Source organism: Pituophis catenifer, unplaced genomic scaffold (genome assembly GCF_029215685.1).
Source record: "Pituophis catenifer annectens isolate HBS135680 unplaced genomic scaffold, rPitCat1.0.hap2 SCAF_15, whole genome shotgun sequence".
Lineage (NCBI taxonomy): Eukaryota > Metazoa > Chordata > Lepidosauria > Squamata > Colubridae > Pituophis > Pituophis catenifer.
The window spans coordinates 14,570,233-14,591,423 of NW_027256895.1; the positions used below are offsets into that span (position 1 = coordinate 14,570,233).

The 21,191-nt window shown below is 39.6% G+C and overlaps 1 protein-coding gene across 1 annotated transcript; it reads right to left on the bottom strand.

Moving 5' to 3' along the window:
• Window positions 1-491: 491 nt before the first annotated feature.
• On the bottom strand, window positions 492-21,018 carry LOC139324392 (vomeronasal type-2 receptor 26-like). Its single transcript, XM_070954104.1, has 8 exons — window positions 20,824-21,018; window positions 13,806-13,927; window positions 12,496-12,639; window positions 9,939-10,230; window positions 8,105-8,995; window positions 3,812-4,027; window positions 2,820-2,946; window positions 492-1,393 (listed from the first exon to the last, which is right to left on the bottom strand). The coding sequence occupies exons 1-8, from the start codon at window positions 21,016-21,018 to the stop codon at window positions 492-494; spliced, it is 2,889 nt and encodes a 962-aa protein (XP_070810205.1).
• Window positions 21,019-21,191: the final 173 nt, after the last annotated feature.

Sequence of the window (21,191 nt, forward strand, 5' to 3'; positions counted from 1 at the left end):
CCCTTGACTAGAATATCTTTCCTTTGTGATAGTCAAAGTTCTTTAAATGATTCATTTGGTGATCTTGTTAATTTATTACTACTTGACTTTTTAATTGTACTGTAGTAGATTTTTTCCTATATTTCCTTTTTTCTTGTATGCATGTTGGAATATTAATGCAGCTACCTGAGATTAAAAAAGGAGAAATAAATAGTTTCAGAGAAGAGACGAAAAGAGAAGAGAAGAGAAGAGAAGGGAAGGGAAGGGAAGGGAAGGGAAGGAAAGGGAAGAGAAGAGAAGAGAAGAGAAGAGAAGAGAAGAGAAGAGAAGAGAAGAGAAGAGAAGAGAAGAGAAGAGAAGGAATTTGGTAATTTTTGAGGGCCTATCTACATCAGTCTTTACTGCAACAGGAATAAATACATCATCAAGGAAAAATGTTCTTTAAAACTACTTCTCAAAATCACCCTTTATTCCTGAAGGCATGCCCTCATAATGCCCTCATAATCTAACATTTATGTCTTTTTTCGAATAAGCTGTTCTCGATTATTCAGTTCAGGTCTTACCACAATAATATAGCATTTAGGAAAAAAGATGCAACTGAATAACCCAGCGCTGGAGGCCAAGATGGAGAAGATCTCCACAGCCACCATGTATTTTCCTTTGGTGCATAAATAGGTTGGGATGAATGACAACCAAACACTGCAAAACACCAGCATGCTGAAGGTGATGAACTTGGCTTCATTAAAACTGTCTGGCAACTTCCTGGCTAGAAAGGCCACAGTGAAACAGATAATAGTCAGAAAACCCATGTAGCTCAAAATGCAATAAAACATAATAACCGAGCCTTCATTACATATAAGAATGACTTCCTTAGTCATTGAGTGCACATCCACATCAGGGAATGGGGGGGAAATTGTCAGCCACAAAACACAGATTCCTGCTTGAAATATGGAGCATGTGAACACAATGGAATAGGCCAGTTTTTTCCCCACCCATTTCCTCATCCTGGATCCTGGTTTGGTAGCCATGAAAGCCAAGACCACTGAAATCGTTTTTGCTAATATGCTAGAAATGGAGACAGAAAAGACGAAACCAAAAGTGGTCTGGCGAAGAAAGCAAGTTGCTTGGTTAGGTCTTCCAATAAACAACAAGGGACAGAGGAAACACAAGAGGAGGGCAATGAGAAGAGTGTAGGTGAGACTCCGATTGTTGGCTTTCACAATGGCCGTATCATGGTGCTTCAGGAAGATGCCTAGTACCAGAAGTGAGATCAGAGATAGTAAAAGTGCTGAGACAGTTGCAGCGATAGCCAAAGGATCTTCAAAAGTGAGAAAGTTTGGAATTTTAGGAAGGCATTGATCCTGGAATTTGTTTGGATAGTGATCCTCTGGACAAATGAGACATATTTCTGCATCTGAAAGCAACAATCATAAATTTACTCAGAAATCTCTGGTGTAACATGCTCACAGAAATCCAGATGTATATTCACACAGAATGTAATGCAGCAAAGTATTCTTATATTCAATGGCTCTGAATGTTGCCTTATTATATGTAGGTACAGTTTTTATTTACTTCCTGCCTGGAGTATATGGGCAAGATTGTGATTTGTCTTTCATTCCTTTGCTTTTGAACAAGTTATAGATCCATCTTTCTATATCGTGGTTTAGGAACAAATCCTTTAGATTAGCCAGAAAGTTTCTTCAAATAGTTTTCTAATAGCTCTTGACAACTACTGCTTTTTAAATGTTCATGTAAAATGCCTTGAAATCAGTGGTGGGATTCAGCCAATTTGCACCATTTCGGGACAACCAGTTGTTAATTTTCTGAGCAGTTTGGCAAACTGGTTGTTGGAAGAAATCATTGGGGCAGAGAACCAGTTGTTAAATTACTTGAATCCCACCACTGCTTGAAATGGACAAATAGTTGACAAATACAATCAACCACATTCTTCCAGGACATATCTGCAACTTTACAGAATGAATCTTCACTCAAGTCTTCTTTTAGCTGATAAGATTGCATTTATTACTCTCTCTCCTTATTTTTTCATTCTTGATCCTAAACTATTAAATTCAGTTTCTAGATTATTTTATTCAATTCTTTTCCGGATTAGATGATTGGCTGTTATTAAATGAACTATTATGAAATATTATTGGTGAAGTTCATTTAACCTAAAAAGAGTGATTCTAACAGTCAAATGCCAATGGAGAAATGTTGGAAGATCAACAACTGAGTTCTCTAACTACCGTATTTTTCAAAGTATAAGACACACTCCCCCCCCAAAAAGAGGGTGAAAATTTGGGTGCATCTTATACACCAAATGTAGCCGTGCCCACCCGCTGGCTCCCACCCTTTTAAATATTTAGTTACTGTATTTTATGGAGTATAAGATGCTCTAGACTATAAGATGCAACTACCTTTTTGGGAGAGGAAAATAAGAAAAAAATCTGCCTCTGCCTCCCAGCAATTTGCCTTCTTGCAGCAAACAGCAGAGGCCTGCGCGGCAATAGGCAATGGCAATCCCTGCAGCCTGAAACAGCTAATCAGGCAGTGCTGAAGCTGAAACAGGCGGTTTGCTGCTTGCTGCAAGGAGGTAAATTGCTGGGAGGCAGAGGCAGATTTTTTTTCTTGTTTTCCTCTCCCAAAAAGGTAGGTGCATCTTATAGTCTGGAGCATCTTATACTCCAAAAAATATGGTAACTAAATATTTATAAAGGAAAAGTTGCATTCCAGATCATTTAATTTTTTAAAAAAATATTTTATATACATACTGAATCTGGAGAACAGTTTCTTACATTTTTTCCCCTGAACCACTTTCTATACCTTTGCATAGTGTATCCTACCCTCTTGGTTTGAGAACATCCCATCTGGACATGGAGCACAATCATAGCAGCAAAATTTCTCTCCCTCCTTCTTTTTCTTACTGTAGCCAGGATGGCACTTTTCATTACACAGGGAAAGAGGTGGTACCTATCCAAAAATAAAGAAATGGTTCTAGTATTAAGGAAATCCCTGGAGGATCCATCTCACATTTGATGCTTCACTCAATGTATTTGGAGGAACCATCTACTATGTGTTTCCAGAATAGGAAACTGTATCTCTTCCATGAAGATTTTCATTCCTACAATGATGGAGGTTTCAACTAAGGGAGCACAAAATAAAATAACCCACTGATTTAATAATTTTTTCCAGATTGTTAAGACACACATGGACATCTAATTCTTTCCAGTTACTATTACTTACATATGTTTGATTGAAGCAACCCAGTGTGTTTACCCCAAGGGGCTTTTCCAAAAAGCAACTGGAATTTCCTGGAAATGTTTCTCTTCTCCTCCAAAGGAGTTTCCCCAGGATGGGAAGAGAAATGTTTTCAAGGCAAAAAACCAAGGAAGTCCAGCTGTCTTTTGGAAAAGCATCTTTGGGACAACCATGACCTGGGTGATTGAGAATCTCTATGGACATTCAGTGAGTTTACACAATATGATAAATAAAAATCAAAATAAAATTGGGGTTCTGCCTGTTCTAGAACATGGTCATCATATGAGTATGTTTCATGAAATAGGCTACTGCATTAAGTCATTCCGTTGCTTCATCTCTTTGGGCATGATGTACTAATGCAGGAATTAAGTTTGTTAACCCCAGTTTGGAATTTACTATCTTCTGTGTAGTCAGAGAATGAATGTTTCCAGTTCAACTGATTTTCTAGTTTCTTTGTAGGAGGAACTTTCTGTGTGATCAAAAAGGTCTTCTCTGGACCAGGAATCATTGTCCTGATCTACTAGCATCATTGGAAGTGAACATTGTTCTTTCAAAAACATTATTGTTATTTTCTCACCTGAGTGAAATCTCTCTCCCATTCAATTTTATCTTCATCAATAGTAAATCCTTTGTGAGGATCCAATCTTCCAATATGGACCTTGATATAGGAATTATTAGGAAAAGTGACCAAGTTTGTAATATCAAATCCGCCTGCCAATTCTCCATGTTCATTAAATGTGATTTCATCTCCAGCACTATTGTTGAATGAAATCCTCTGAAGAAATGAATGAAGCTGCATAAGAAAGAAAAATAATGTAACAGGCTGTAAAGGATTGCAATGTTTTTTCTCCTGGGGGAGAAAAGATGCCCCCTGTTTGAAAGGCAAATCACACAACAAGGCAATGATTAAAATAGTAAATGTTAACTTGGATTCTATTCTTTTCTTTAAAACACAAAACTGTATCTCACTTACTTTGGCTATGTCCTGAGGGGAAATTCATTGCAGAAAGCAATTGTGTTCAGAAGAATTAGCAGTAAAAGTGACACCAGCCAGAGCATAGAAAAACCTCAAAGAAGTAGTGCAAGATCAGAAAATGTGGCCCATAGAGTCATGGAGAGTCGGACATGATCAGCGATGGTATTCAGCTGGTTCGGACCAGTTCACCCGCACCGGTAGCAGAAATCGCAGGTGGGCCTGCCTACCCGCCCACCTGCCCTGGCTCTGTGCCATCCTATTTAGGTACTTTTTGTGGCCAGGCGCATGCATGGAAGGTGCACGCACCAGCAAAGCAGATGCACGGAAAGCCAGGAGTATGCGTGGATGGGGCACGTGCACTCACATTTGCAAACCGGTAGGGAAAGTAAGTAAATACCACCCGTGGACATGACTGAATGGATAACATCATCAACATCATCATTATTTTCTTTAAATGATTAAGTAATAAATTATGGGAGTAATTTAGGACTTACTCTAATTAGGAAAGTTCAGATGGGAAGGTACGGGCATGAGATTTTTTCTTATTTTAAATATACATCCACACTCTCCCTTTATATGTGATCATACATTTCTACAAACAAGAGTCTCATAGAAAGGAGATGAACCTTATCTAAATATTGCACTGAGAAACAGATTTATTCAGACATGGACTGCCACGATGTAAGCATTCTAGAAATATTCCAATTTCAGGAGTTCCAGAAAGAGATTGAATTTTGACAAATGGACAAATTACCTGCTTTGATGGCTGTCTGCCCTATATTGTTGGGAGGGGAAATGGGAAGATAGGGAAGGGGATGAAAGGAACTAGAGATGCCATCCAGAGATGACAGTTGAAAGATCCAAGGACAAGCCTGGGAATGGAATGCAAAACGCCCATCCAACGAGGCACCAAAATGTGAAACGGTTACCAAAACACCTAATTTGAACCTTCTTGGACTGGGAGAAGAAAAACTAACTGGGACAGGGGTCAGCAACCTGTGGCTCTGGAGCCGCATGCGGTTCTTTCATCCCTCTGCTGTGGCTCCCTGTCGCTGGTTGGCTCCACAATTGATAGGGCTTTCGGTTAGGACAGGTAAAGGAAAAAGGATGCCATGCTAGGAGGAGACTCTATGGTGGAGGAACCAGATTTCTGGTTGGCTCCAGAATTGAATGGGGGGCTTCTGGTTAGGACCTTTGTGGCTCTCTGAGTGTTTAAGGTTGCCGACCCCTGAACTAGGACTAAATGGAAAATCCTCAGGCCTGGCTTTGCTGTGGTCTAGCTACTTAACTTCAGTAAAAGTATACCTTTCACTACAAATGGAGTTAAGGGTCTTTCCTTCCTGAACACCCAAGCTGCAATAGGTCTGACACTTTGTCTTTACAAGCTTTTCATGGAATAATGTATGACTCACTTAGAAACAAGCTAGGGAAAATATGTAAAACCTAATTTTTGGGATTCTTTTTATCCCTTTAACAATAGCTCAACTTTTGGTCATGTGAGCTAGAAGAAAAATCTTGGACAGCATAAAATAGAACTCTTGGCCACATTCTTAGCTGCTATCTGATACTTTCACTGATATGATACTTGATACACACACAAACACACACACACACACACACACACACACACACACACACACACATGAGAAAGTTTTCACGGGTATATATGTGTGTACAGTTAATATCTCGGGTTTCTTCCCGTGTAATTGTAAACATATCCTTAAAAGGGTAGTAGCGACATTTTGACGAAATCGCATTCGTCATCTTCTTCACCAAACCGAGAACTTCAGCCAGAAGATGACAAATGTGATTTTGTTGAAACGTCGCTACTACCCTTTTAAGGATATGTTTACAATTATACGGGCAGAAACCCGAGATATTAACTGTACACACACACACACACACACACACACACACACACACACACACACACACATATATTAGGGGCTGGATTGGGCCCATTTTCAAAAATCTTTTTTCTTCTGCTGGTTTATCCCCTCCACATGAAATCAGTTGTGTTTTCAGAGAGTGATCCTCCTGCTGGGCAATTAGATAGAATCCTTATTCTCCATTGTATCATATTTCTTCCCAGCATACTCGATTGGAAAAATATATGAAAATATTTCCCCATTTTCTTCTATAAAGGTGTTGGTTAATGATTACTTGAGGCATTATAGTTCACCACAGAATTATTAACCATTTTTTAGTCCTATTTAAAATCTTCCCAATAAAAACACAGTTCCTCAATCTATGCAATAAAAACCATTCAATGCATTAAACAATTGGTATACCTGTATTGTTAATATAAAGTGTGCTTTGGTTTCTAGAAATAATCAATGATATCCTAATCAGTGATTGATTTGTTGATCCAAGTATAAAAGAAAGTAAAGACTTTCTCAAGTTGAGACCAGCACACAATGAAAAGGACTAGGGGTGACATGATACTAGCGTTCCATTATCTAGGGGGCTGCCAAGATTTCCATGTCTAAAATCACTCTTGGAATATTGCATTCAGTTTTGCTTGCCACAAAATAAAAAAAGATGTTGAAATTCTGAAAAAAGTGCAGAGAAGAGCAATAAAGATAACGGGACTGAAGGCTAAACTATATGAAGAAAATTTAGAAGAATTTGGGTACATCTAGTCCAATGAAGAGAAGGACTAGGAGTGAGATGATAGCAATCTTCCAATATCAAAGGGAGGTATTTAAGAAGAGATTGGACAACCATTTGGCTCAACCAGAAGGTTTACTGCTTGAACATGAGGTTGGAGAAGACCTCTAAGGCAGTGGTGGGTTTCAAAATTTTTTACTGTGTGGCTTGGTGGGCGTGGCATGGCATGGTTGGTCGGTATGGCTTGGTGGACATGGCAAGGGAAGGATACTGTAAAATCTCCATTCTGACCCCAGTCCAGGGGAATGATATTGTAAAATCTCCATTCCCTCCCCACTCCAGGGGAAGGTTACTGCAAAATCCCTATTTCCTCCCAATCAGCTGGGGCTCAGGAGGCAGAGAATAGATGGGGGCAGGGCCAGTCAGAGGTGGTATTTACTGGTTCTCTGAACTACTCAAAATTTCCGCTACCCGTTCTCCAGAACTGGTCAGAACCTGCTGAAACCCACCTCTGCTCCAAGGTTCTTTCCAACTCTGATATTGTATGCTCGATGTCATTCTGTTATTCACAAATCCATGCAGGCTTCTGGTAACACTGTGGAGGTCTTTTGTCTTTCAAAATCGACCTTATAATTTTTGGGACTTCTGGTGATCTCCCAATAAAAGCATGAACTGGATGTGATCCCACCTAGCATCCAAGAACAGAAAAGGTCAGGTGGATCTTGTCAATATTTTTAAACATAGTGTTTTGCCATTTAAGTGATATTACCATATCTACAGACAAGAATCCTATAGAAAGGAGAGAAATCTTTTCTAAGCTTTGTACTGAGAGACCAATTTATTTACTCATGGATTAACATGATATGAACATTCTAGAAACATCCCAATTCCAGATGTTCCAGAAAAAGACTGAATTTTGTCAGATGGACAAAATATCTGAGGAAAATATGGTAGACTGCCCCAGAAATGGAGAACTTTGGAAGATCAGTAAGATGTCACGGATACATGTCTGTGGTTACTTTATACGTAATCGCTAGCAGACCTTCAATGTCCTTTTCCAACTCTGTTGTTCTGTCATTCTGTTATTAACAAGTCCATGCAAGCTTTTGGAAACACCATGGAGGTATTTCATGTTTCAGAATCTATCCTATAACTTTTGAATGTCCAATTAAAGCACCAACTGGATATGACTCCACTTAGCATCGAAGAACAGAAAAGGTCAGCTGGATCTTGCCAGTTTTTAAAAAAGGTTTTTATTGCCTTTTGTCATTGAAGTAATATTACCTGCCATGGTTTTATATTCTGAGGTGACAGTCTGCCTCCATGTTTCAACGGTCTGTGGTTGATTCTGGTTGAGTATATTGCATGTAAGGTATGAGCCAATGCATAGACAGAATTATATATACTATAACTATGACTGAGCATGCTCATTTCAAAGTATGGTGCAGGGAGATCCTTTAAGGTTTTCTTTCTATTACATGGTAGAAAGGCGAGACTTAACACATTGATTTTGAAAAGGAAACAGTTGAATGCTTGTGACCAGAATTCATGGATAAAACCATCTTCTTCTTCCCAAAAGGGATTGACAGTCTCAAGAAATTGTTGAAAACCTTGAATTTGCATTGCGTGAATGTTGAAAGAAAGAGCTCCATGGAAGATTTGGGGTTTAACATCAATAATCTTTTGAAAGTGAAATAAAGTGAAATCAATTTGGGCTGTAGTAACCCATACCCTTTTTGGACTGTACTTCTCCTTTCCCCATGGGAATATATATTGCATGGTCTGAGTTGTTTGTATAGCGACTGCCAACCAAAAAATGGATGCAGTTTCTCCATAAACAAGGACAACTTTAGCTGTACTTAGCATAAAATTCTTCAAAATGTCAATTCTCTCAAAGATCATTGTACCTATTTCATCCAAAAAATAGAAATGTTTTGTCAACCTTACTGAGAAAGCTGGACAGATTCCTTTCTGTAGAAGCATTTGCTCAACTGTCCGTAAGAAATATGTTCCACTCTCATCATCTGTAGCCATGAGTCCAAGCCATCTCCATTGGAAATACAGAAGCAATTGGACAAGTCCTTCGTACTGAAGTAATTCACTGGGAACCATGCGGAGAAACGGAGCGGAATGGATCTGATCATTGGATGCTGGTTGAAATGAGCCATATGAAATCTCAAAAAAAAAAAAAAAAAAAAAGTGAAAATTTCAGAGTTCAAACAGGGATTCTAGGTCCCCACCACCACCCCAGGAGTCATTGCTTCATTGATTTATTTAAGCATATATTTTCTTATCCAGAAATGCCATTACAAGCCTGCCAATGAGGACTCTCAGTTATCTGGACAAAAGTGTCTGAAGATTGAATTATGGCAACTAGACAATTTTATTCATTAAAGGTAAAGGTAAAGGTTCCCCTCGCACATATGTGCTAGTCGTTCCCGACTCTAGGGGTCGATGCTCATCTTTGTTTCAAAGCTGAAGAGCCAGCACTGTCCAAAGATGTCTCCATGGTCATGTGGCCGACATGACTAAACGCCAAAGGTGCACAGAATGTTGTTATCTTCCTACCAAAGGTGATCCCTATTTTCTACTTAATTTTTTTACATGCTTTCGAACTGCTAGGTTGACAGAAGCTGGGACAAGTAATGGGAGCTCACCCCATTACACAGCACTAGGGATTTTCCGCCACTGAACTGCTGACTTTTCGACTGACAAGCTCAGCGTTTTAGTGACTGAGCCCTTTATTGATTGGCTAGAGTCATTGTGGTGCTCATCCAGGTTTTTACCCTTGCTTTCTTCCTAGGGTTGAGAGTGATTGGCCCAAGGTCATCCAGCTGGCTTCATTTCAAGACAGGATCAGAAATCCTGGCATTAGGTTTCCAACCTGGGGCTTAACCCTTACAACAAACTGGCTCCTAAATATTCAAATTAGTCTGGCCTAATCTAAATCATCTGAATCTAGTGCACACATTTATGAACATGATATTGTAAATAGTGAAATCATTTCAGCTCTTTTTGTTTTCACCTTATCACATCGCTCTCACCTAAAGGGTCATTATAGTGGTAGCATTAATGAAGGTAAAAGATGAATAAAAATGGAGAATTTTTCATGTATTACCTGTGGAACCTTATAAAGATGTAAGATATCTGCCATGCGTGAGGTTGTATCAGAGCCAAATCCCCCAATAACTCCTATTACGTTTTTCTGACTGCCACATTTGTAGTTTGGAATGAACTCTTGTGAAGTGAAGAGCAGGTCCAAAATGGTGTGGTAAGTCATCTTTGAATCAGAGTAGCTGTCAAAGATGTGGAACCCAAGAGTAACATTGGGTAAAATCTTGGGATTGTTATTGATCTCATCAATAGCAAAGACCAAAGCTAGAATATGCTGGTAGAACTTGGTCACCACTCTGGAAATGGAGGACATTTTTGTTAGATGATAGTTTTAAACAGTGCACAAAATCAGTATGTTTAAGGCATATTTCCATCACGTGCTTAAGACTTTTTTATTTCATCAAGCTGGCCTGGCCTAAATCTTCTCCCCCTTTTTTAATGTAAATTGTAATTTGTTTTTAAATTATGGGGTATTTTAAATTCAGCCATATTATTTAATTCGTTTTTAATTTATTTTAAATTTTTGTATTTATGTGTTTTATCTTGTGGCTATTCACCGCCCTGAGTCCTTCGGGAGAAGGGCGGTATAGAAATTTAATAAAATAAATAAATAAAATAAATAAATACTGATGTAGTTTTGAATGGACAATTGCATGTGCGTAGTTTTGAATGGAAAATTGTATGTGCCTCAGTATACAAAAGGAGCACAATTTAAGTAAAGTTAATCTTATTAGCATCCTCTTTGAAAATGTATTGTGATTATCCTGGAATGAATTCAGGCTTTCATGCCATAACATGAAACATGTTTTGATCAGTTTTTAACCAAAGTAATCTTTGATATCTCAGAGCTGTTCTCAGTAGCATGGAGTTGTCAAAACAGAATGTTAATTCCACTTTTTTTCTTTTTGAAAGCTTGAAAATGAAAAGCAATGGATGAATAAACTTTTCAAAAGTCAGACTACTGATCCTTCTATCTCAGTGTTGATACCCTGAAGTGCAGTCATTCAGGGCTTAAACTGGGTTATCCCGATAATTTTGTCAATAATCTTCTCATCGTTCCTATCACCCATCTCCTCCCACTTATGACTGTATGACTGTAACCTTGTTGCTGGTATCCTTAAGATTTATATTGACTGTTTCCCAATGACTATCATTAAGTGTTGTACCTTTTGATTCTTGACAAATGTAACTTCTTTTATGTACTCTGAGAGCATATGCACCAAGACAAATTCCTTGTGTGTCCAATCACACTTGGCCAATAAAGAATTCTATTCTATTCTATTCTATTCTATTCTATTCTATTCTATTCTATTCTATTCTATTCTATTCTATTCTATTCTATTCATATCTGGCAGAATGGCTAAATCCATTCCTAAGAAATCATTTACACAGGCTCAAATCCGTTCATGTGTATAGAAACTTAAAACAGTGTCTGTTATATGAATATAAGGACTAATAAAATACACATCAAAAGGATATGAATAGTCACTAATAAGAATCAGCATAGGAAAAAATAGAGCAAACAAAACTTGTATTATTGACGACAATATTTGAACTTATCTCTGAACTTCAGCGAAAGGCCTAATATGAAGAAATTTAAACCCACAATAGGTGGTCCTGATCATTAAACATCTTATTTTATGATGGTTTTCCAATATACTTTATACCTCTTTTTTTCTATTTTCAGATCATGTATTCCTTACAAATTTCAAAATAAGGTGTGTTTTATATCCCTTTATAAATATAATTCTGGCATAATTATGTCTGTTCTTTCATTTTCCCCTTCTATAAATAAGACTCAAAATCTGTGCATTAGAACTGGAAGTCAGGAAGGAGACATTAGGGATCTCTGCAGATTTTGTGTCATTGTGTCCTTTTGGAATAATGTTTTCCTATGTACTAAAGTAGACCACAGCTGGATTTCCAAGTATTCTGTTAATAATATGAGAAGATTCTCCTCACAGTGAAAGCTTGAACATTTCACTTTATTCTCAACAAATTACTGCTGTCTATTTGATACTATCCATCCATCCATTCATCCATCCATGCTTCCATCCATCCATTCATGCATCCATCCATCCTTCCAGCCATCCTTCCAGCCATCCTTCCAGCCATCCTTCCATCCACCAAAATTCTATTGATAATATGAGAAGATTCTCCTCACAGTGAAGCTTGAACATTTCACTGTATTCTCAACAAATCACTGCTGTCTATTTGATACTGTCCATCCATCCATCCATCCATCCATCTAGCCATCCATCCATCTATCCATCCTTCCATCCATCCTTCCATCCATCCATCCAGCCTTCCAGCCATCCTTCCATCCACCAAAATTCTGTTGATAATATGAGAAGATTCTCCTCACAGAGAAGCTTGAACATTTCACTGTATTCTCAACAAACAACTGTTATCTATATCCATCCATCCATCCATCCATCCATCCATCCATCCATCCATCCATCCATCTATCCTTTTAGAATAAAATACTCTGCAAACAATCAAATAAACATGAAAATAATGTATTTTTATAGGCTAGTGTTCACACTGTTATGACCTCTTACATTGGTATGCTAGGTGACTCCTGAGAAGGGTGTTTGTTGAAAAAAATATTGAAGAAAATGTAATGGATATGAGACACCATCCCACCAATGAAGAAATTGCCTGGTTCATACCATTCATGTGGGATATAGAGAGGATCTTGTCCACTGCATGAAAAGGCATGTGAGTTGTTCACCCCATTGAGGAGAAAGAAGAGAAAAAACAGAACCAGCATCACTCCCATTCTGAAGACAATGTTCCCTCTGCACATTAAACCTTCCATTTCTCTTTACTACATTATTGCAACTGTTGGCCAGATTTCAATTTGAGTGACTAGATGACTGACAGCTTTATTTCCCAGAGGACCTTGCATTCTCTCTATCAGAATATCTTGCCTTCAGAAGTTGTGGGTGCTCCATCACTGTAGGCTTTTAAGAAGAGACTGAACAGCCTCCTGTCTGAAATGGTATAGGGTCTCCTGCTTGAGCAGAGGGTTAGACCAAAAGACCTCCAAGGTCCCTTCCAACCCTGATGTTGTATGTTCAATGTTCTTCCTGTCCCTCAAATTACAAAAGCAGGCTTTGAGAATCACCTGAGAATCAATATTTGAAATCCGATTTATTCATTATGAGATAGAAGCTGGCCAAAGTAACAGAGCCCTCCTATTCTCTTGTCTATTGACAAAATGCCAGGGTGAATATAAAATATTTGATTTAGTTGATTCCTCTTCTAGAAAGCCTTTGGAGGTTTTAGCACTGAGGAATATTATAGTGATGTTGATAGTTAGCATTAGTTGCATAAATTCTGTTGGGACATGAAAACCTTACAGGCTGTTAAATACACTGATGAGTTCTGGAAGTCCAAAATAAACAACTGAAGTAATAAACAATTCAATTAAAGAATGATGGAAGTCAACTGCTTCCCTTTCGCCTTTCAGCTCCCTCCCATATTGGGGTAGACCAGGTGCTTCGATAGAAAAACACTTAATCTCTCCCCTGGCTCAAGCTGATAAAGGGAAGAGAACTTGTGGCTCAGAGGTTAACACAACTGCCTAATATGCAGGCAGCCCAAGTTCGAATCTGAGTAAGGGTATGGCTAGCTGATGACAGATAAATAGCTTGAAATAGATCTATACTAATCTCCCTTTATTTCTTTACCAGCAAATATAAATTTGGTATAAAATGGTTTGTCGTGAATGTGACTGCTTGAGAACTCCTGGATTGGAGCTGAAAGGCGAAAGGGAAGCAGTATGCTCCCTCCCATATTGGGGTTGACCAGGTGCTTCGATAGAAAAACACTATATACAGTATGTTGCTCCTAGAAGCATTTCCACCTGAAATGTAGAAGGAGCTGGATTAAACCCTCATACTGAAGGACTTCATTTGGGACCATACGATAGAAGGAAGGGAAATGTGATTCGGTAGTGACTTTAGATTCAAATGACCCATAAGAAATCTAGGGGAAGAAAAGAATGAAACATGAGAATGAGAAAGGAACACAATGGGAATAGTTAGATTTATTTTACATACTTTAAACTTTAAAGGAGAATAGTTGTAGCTCAGGGTTGAAATGAAGGGTCCTTGGTGCTTTCTGAGCTTGGTTGTTTTCTTGCAGAGTTTTCATTACCCAAACTAGGTAATATCATCAGTGCCGATGCTTGCTAGCATGATTGTTTGACTGAAACTGATGATGTTCAACTGATGATGTACAGAGCCCACTGTAACAACATTGCCAAAAAGGCTCTAAGAGTTGTTAACCTAATCTTGCGTAACTTCTTCTCTGGTAATATTGTACTGCTAACTAGAGCATATAAAACATTTGCTAGACCAATTCTCAAATACAGTTCATCTGTCTGGAACCCGCACTGCATATCAGACATTAACACAATTGAGTGAATCCGGAGAGACTTCACGAGAAGAGTCCTCTACTCCTCTGCTCACAACAGAATACCTTATGCCACCAGGCTTGAAATTTTGGGCTTAGACAATTTAGAACTATGCCGCCTTCAGTCTGACCTAAGCGTAGTACATAAAATTATCTGCTACAACATTCTACCTGTCAATGACTACTTCAGCTTCAACCACAACAATACATGAGCACACAATAGATACAAACTCAAGATAAACGACTCCAATGGCAGAAAATATGACTTCAGCAACAGAGTGGTCAATGCCTGGAATGCACTACCTGACTCTGTGGTTTCATCCCCAAAAGTGAAATAAGGTGAAATCAGTTTGGGCTGTAATAATTCATACAGTTTTGGATCGTACTTCTCATTTTCCCTTGGAAATATATATTGGATCATCCAAGTTGTTTGTATAGCAAATATTGGAGTTCAAAGAAGGATTTCAGTTTGTTATTTCTCATGAATCATTGGTTCATTGATTGATTTAAACATGTCTTTCCTTATCCAGAAATGTCAATGAAGTGGCCTATACAGAAGGGCGAAATGTTATCAAAAAGGATTTGCCAGAAAAACAAGGAAGATGGGAAGGTGATCTGATTATCTGTACTGAACACTGAATAAATAGATATTGCTGTAATTGGTGACAATAACAACAGTTATGATAATTCCAAAATACTGTATATTCACCAAGGGTCAAGGAATTGTTCTTTAAATAATGTTTGTATTTGGAAACTTTTCAAATAAAAATAAAAATAAAACATAAAAATTAAATTAAACACAAAAAGCAAAAAAAAGACATAAAAATGAAGTTTCATATTTTATGTTTTCTTTCTTTTTTGGGGGGGGCTTCAAAAATTATATTTAAAATAAATTTTTATTAGAGTATAAATATTAAAAAAAACATAACATGACATACACACAACAAACATTTATACAACATATAAACAAAAAAAGATTATGTTTCCTTCTTAAGCATTGTTACAAAGTGACATTCTGCTTGTTATATATTTCTTCACCTCTTCTTAGTCTAATGATATTTTCTATACCGGTAATATTTCCCCCTAAATTTTTTGTTTATTTCTAATTTTTAACCAATTATACCATTTATTCCATATTTTGTAGTAGTCTGATTCTTCTCTTTCTTGTATTTCTTTGGTTAACCTGTCCATTTCAGCGCATTCTAGAATTTTTTTCTATTAAGTCTGTTTCGTTTGGTGTTCTTTCTTGCTTCCAATTTTTTGCATATATTATTCTTGCAGCTGTTAGTATGTGAATTGTGAGATGTTTGATATCTTTATCTGGCACCAATTACAGCCTCAAGTAGTAATTATCTACAATTATCTATAGACTTTTAGCTATGCAATTTGGGATGGACACCCTTCGAATGGTGAGGGAGTATGAATGGATTTCATAGAAATCCATTTTTCTCATAGAAAAATTGCAGACTACAGGAACCATTAGCACTACTCAGGTGACCCTGAGGACACAGATAAACCTCCAAGTGCCTCAATTACTGTCTAAAAGGATGCAAATGATCAGCTGTCTGTAAGGAATATAAATCCTTCCATTCCCCACCATCCAGTCAGAGCTGAAAGAGCTTCTTGGATGAGAAGTGAAATGTCTTCAAAGAAAAAAAAACAAGACAGTCTAGCTGCCTCTTGAACAAGGACCTTTGGTACAGCCTCGAGTCTTTTTGTGTATGACACAACAAATTTTGCACACCTGGATTGGGGCATTTTTCTGCCATTCTTCCTTGCAAATCCTCGCAAGCTCAGTCAGGTTGGATGGTGACCATTGGTGGACAGTCATTTTCAGGTCCCTCCGGAGATGTTCAATAAAAGGAACTGAACTGAACACACTCAAAACCATAGAAGTGGTGGTGGACTTTAGGAGAAACCCTCCCATACTACCACCTCTTACAATACTAGACAACACAGTATCACAGTAGAGACCTTCAAATTTCTAGGTTCTATCATAACTCAAGACCTAAAATGGACACCTAACATCAAAAATGTCATCAAAAAAGTGCAACAAAGAACGTTCTTCCTACGCCAACTCAGAAAGCTCAAACTGTCCAAGGAGCTGCTGATTGGACATAATTCTACAGAAGAATTATTGACTCTGTCATCTGCACCTCTATAACTGCCTGCATTACTATTAATCTTCTCATCGTCCTATCTCCTCCCACTTATGACTGTATGACTGTAACCTTGTTGCAATATAAATTATGATTTATATTGACTGTTTCCTAATATGATTTGATTGCTTATTTGTTTCCTATGACTTTCATTAAGTGTTGTACCTAATGATTCTTGATGAATGTATCTTTTCTTTTATGTACACTGAGAGTGTATGCACCAAGACAAATTTCTTGTGTGTCCAATCACACCTGGCCAATAAAGAATTCTATTCTATTCTATTCTATTCTATTCTATTCTATTCTATTCTATTCTATTCTGTTCTGTTCTGTTCTGTTCTGTTCTGTTCTGTTCTGTTCTGTTCTGTTCTATTCTATTCTATTCTATTCTATTCTATTCTATTCTATGGTTCAAATCATGGCTCTGGCTGGGCTACTCTAGGACAGCGGTGTCAAATTCAAGGCCTGCGGGCCAGATCTGGCTGCAGGGTGCTTAGATCTGACCCGCAGGGCCTCCTGGTAACAGCAAAGGACTAGCCCATGGTGCCTCTGCCAGTGAAAACAGAGCTCGGGAGAGCTGCATGCCCCCTTCTTGAGCTCTGTTTTCAGCTGAAACAGCCTCCTGCAGCACTCTGCCCACAAAAGTGGAGCTTGGGGGAGGGGCATGCACCCCTCTGAGTTCCGTTTTTGCTGGCAGAGTGCTAAGAAACTACAGGTGAAACTCGAAAAATTAGAATATCGTGCAAAAGTTCATTTATTTCAGTAATGCAACTTAAAAGGTGAAACTAATATATGAGATAGACTCATTACATGCAAAGCGAGATAGTTCAAGCCTTGATTTGTCATACTTTTGATGATTATGGCTTACAGCTCATGAAAACCCCAAATTCACAATCTCAGAAAATTAGAATATTGTGAAACGGTTCCATATTCTAGGCTCAAAGTGTCCCACTCTAATCAGCTAATTAAGCCATAACACCTGCAAAGGGTTCCTGAGCCTTTAAATGGTCTCTCAGTCTGGTTCAGTCTGGTTCCCAATCATGGGAAAGACTGCTGACCTGACAGTTGTGCAGAAAACCATCATTGACACCCTCCATAAGGAGGGAAAGCCGCAAAAGGTAATTGCAAAAGAAGTTGGATGTTCCCAAAGTGCTGTATCAAAGCACATTAATAGAAAGTTATGTGGAAGGGAAAAGTGTGGAAGAAAAAGGTGCACAAGCAGCAGGGATGACCGCAGCCTGGAGAGGAGTGTCAGGAAAAGGCCATTCAAAAGTGTTGGGGACTTTCACAAGGAGTGGACAGAGGCTGGAGTCAGTGCATCAAGAGCCACCACACACAGACGGATCCTGGACATGGGCTTCAAATGTCGTATTCTTCGTCAAGCTGCTCCTGAACAACAAACAACGTCAGAAGCATCTTACCTGGGCTAAAGAAAAAAAGAACTGGTCTGTTGCTCAGTGGTCCAAAGTCCTCTTTTCTGATGAGAGCAACTTTTACATCTCATTTGGAAACCAAGGACCCAGAGTCTGGAGGAAGAATGGAGAGGCACACACTGCAAGATGCTTGAAGTCCAGTGTGAAGTTTCCACAGTCTGTGTTGATTTGGGGAGCCATGTCATCTGCTGGTGTTGGTCCACTGTGCTTCATTAAGTCCAGGGTCAACGCAGCCATCTACCAGGAGATTTTGGAGCACTTCATGCTTCCTTCCGCAGACGAGCTTTATGTGGATGCTGACTTCATTTTCCAGCAGGACTTGGCACCTGCCCACACTGCCAAAAGTACCAAAACCTGGTTCAATGACCATGGGATTACTGTGCTTGATTGGCCAGCAAACTCATCTGACCTGAACCCCATAGAGGAGCTATGGGGCATTGCCAAGAGAAAGATGAGAGACATGAGACCGAACAATGCAGAAGAGCTGAAGGCCGCTATTGAAGCATCCTGGTCTTCCATAACACCTCAGCAGTGCCACAGGCTGATAGCATCCATGCCACGCCGCATTGAGGCAGTAATTGATGCAAAAGGGGCCCAAACCAAGTACTGAGTACATATGCATGCTTATACTTTTCAGAGGTCAGATATTGTTCTATGTACAATCCTTGTTTTATTGATTTCATGTAATATTCTAATTTTCTGAGATTGTGAATTTGGGGTTTTCATGAGCTGTAAGCCATAATCATCAAAAGTATGACAAATCAAGGCTTGAACTATCTCGCTTTGCATGTAATGAGTCTATCTCATATATTAGTTTCACCTTTTAAGTTGCATTACTGAAATAAATGAACTTTTGCACGATATTCTAATTTTTCGAGTTTCACCTGTACTAGGAAAAGTGGCAGTTGATCACAAGGCAAGGAGGCATTGAGAAATGTTTCCCCTTTTGCATTTAAGCATCCAAGAAGAGACAGAAAAGGAGAAAGGGAAAGAGCAAAAAGAAAGAAAAAGAAAGAAAGATGGGAAGGAGGAAGAAAGAAGGGAGAATGAAGAGGGAGGGAAAAAGAAGACAAAGAAAGGAAGGAAGGGAGGGAGGGAGGAGAATATAATGAGAGGGAGGAAGGGAGGGTGTGAGGGAAGTCTGCATTAGCACTTGGCCATCAGCAGCCCTGCAAGGATTGTTGCTGATCCCGATGACGAGGAGGCTGGTGTGGTGCTGCGCCAGCAGCCTGTGCAGCCGGTGATTGAGTCGAACAGCGAGGAGACTGAAGAATATGTAGTGCCAGAGGCAGGGATTCAGTCAGGGCCTTCAGAACCTCCAGAGGTCCTTTAAGTGAAGATGATGAAGAGGAGGAGCCTCTTCTCAATGCACGGGCATGCAGAGCTGCCAAAAGGCAGGAGTGGTTCCTCAGGAGGAGGTCTTCTTGAGAGTAAGGCTTGGGTCTAATTGGCCATGCCCTTTAAGAAAGAACACAGCTTGTAACAAGCTGCAGGAAACAACTTTAGTTCGCTAATCATCATGTTGGGATTTCTCTGCAACCTTGCTTCTGGGCTTTCTGCCAGCTCCAGTAAGACTGACTATCTTATCTGTGGAATTCTGGCAGGCTGTTAAGAATTATTATTAACAACTGGCATTTGCTAAAACTGCGTTATTTGAGTAAACTAAGTTTTGTTCAGAGTTTTTGTGTGCTGGATTCTTTGGGATCCGTAGCTGGGGCAGAACACCTGCTGCCTTTTTGGCATTCCCTTGTCTCCTCCTCCTGACTTCTCCTGGTGGTCTCTCATCCTATCATTGACGATGCTTTGGTTACAAAGCTGGGTCTCCTTGCATGGAGAGGGAGTGGGCTACACACTTTGCCCTCCCACACACCCCATGTGCAACCTGGCCAAGGAGAGTGAGAACAGCAGCAGCAGCCTCGAGGAGGAGGTAAGCACAGCCAGACACCACCTTGGCAAAGTGGGCCTATGCTGGGCTGGGCTATGGGGTGCCAGTGCTCTGGGAGATCAAGGGCCAGACCAGGAGTTTGCTTTTTGCTGCCTAGGGTTCTGGACATGCTGCGCCACTATCTGGGAGTCCTCTGCATGGCCTGAGAGGGATGGCGAGGCTCCTCTTGAGGACAAGGGTTTGGCGCTGTGCCTGGTCTCACCTTCCTCTGCTGGAGACAATGGATCACCCCCAGCCCCGCCTGGGCCACCACAGGTGTCCTTGACACAAGTGACATTGAGCTGGCCACACACACCCTGGCCACACACCTCATGCCTTCCCAAGGGTCAAACACAACCCTGCTGTGGCCCTCAATGATATTGAGTTTGACACCCCTGCAATTATCCCTAAACTACTTCTGTGTTGTCTTGGCTTGATCATTATTTTGTTGAAAAGTCAACCTTTGGCCCAGTCTGAGGTCCTGAGTGATGTGGAACAGGTTTTCATTGAGGATATTCCTTCATTCAAATTTCCCTCAATCCTGACCAGTCTCCCAGTCCTTGCTGCTGAAAAATACCCCCACCGCATGATGCTGCCACCACCATATTTCACTATTGGGATGATATTGGGCAGGCGATGAGTGGTGCCTGGTTTCCTCCAGATATAACAGTTAGAATTGAGTCCAAACAGTTCAATCTTGGTTTCATCAGACCAGAGAATCTTGTTCCTAAACATCTGAGAGTTATTCAGGTGTTTTTTTTAGAAACTCCAAGCGGCCTTTCATATGTTTTACGCTGAGGAGAGGCTTCTATCTAGCTACTCTGCCATAATGCCCAGATCAGTGGAGGACTGCAGTGATAGTTATTCTTCTGGAACTCTGTCCCATCTCCACACAGGATCTCTGGAGCTCAGTCAGAGAGACCATTGGATTCTTGATCACACTTCTCTTACTAAGGCCTTTCTTTCCTGATTACTCAGTTTGACCAGGTAACCAGCTCTTGGAAGAGTCCTGGTTGTGCCAAACTTATTCCATTTGAGAATTATGGAGTCCATTGTACCCTTAGGAACCTTCAAAGCAACAGAAATATCATTGTACTGGGCAGGAGGCAGCAGGTGCATGCATTGCTTTGGCCCAGCCCACACCATCCCGGCAGGCACACATGTGCACAGGAGGTCTGACTTTAACACCCCTGGACTAGAATATCTTTCCTTTGTGATAGTCAAAGTTCTTTAAATGATTCATTTGGTGATCTTGTTAATTTATTACTACTTGACTTTTTAATTGTACAGTAGTAGGTTTTTTCCTATATTTCCTTTTT

Bases quoted from the DNA above. Each gene is read 5' to 3' on its own strand.
- LOC139324392 (XM_070954104.1), bottom strand. From the start codon at position 21,018: ATGGTGTGGGCTGGGCCAAAGCAATGCATGCACCTGCTGCCTCCTGCC. The intron at 13,928-20,823 runs GTAAGAGAAGTG...TTCTTCCCCTAG, and splicing joins ATCAGGAAAGAAAGGCCTTA to ATTTCTTATGGGTCATTTGA. The intron at 2,947-3,811 runs GTGAGAAAATAA...ATTTTTGGATAG, and splicing joins GGGAGAGAGATTTCACTCAG to GTACCACCTCTTTCCCTGTG.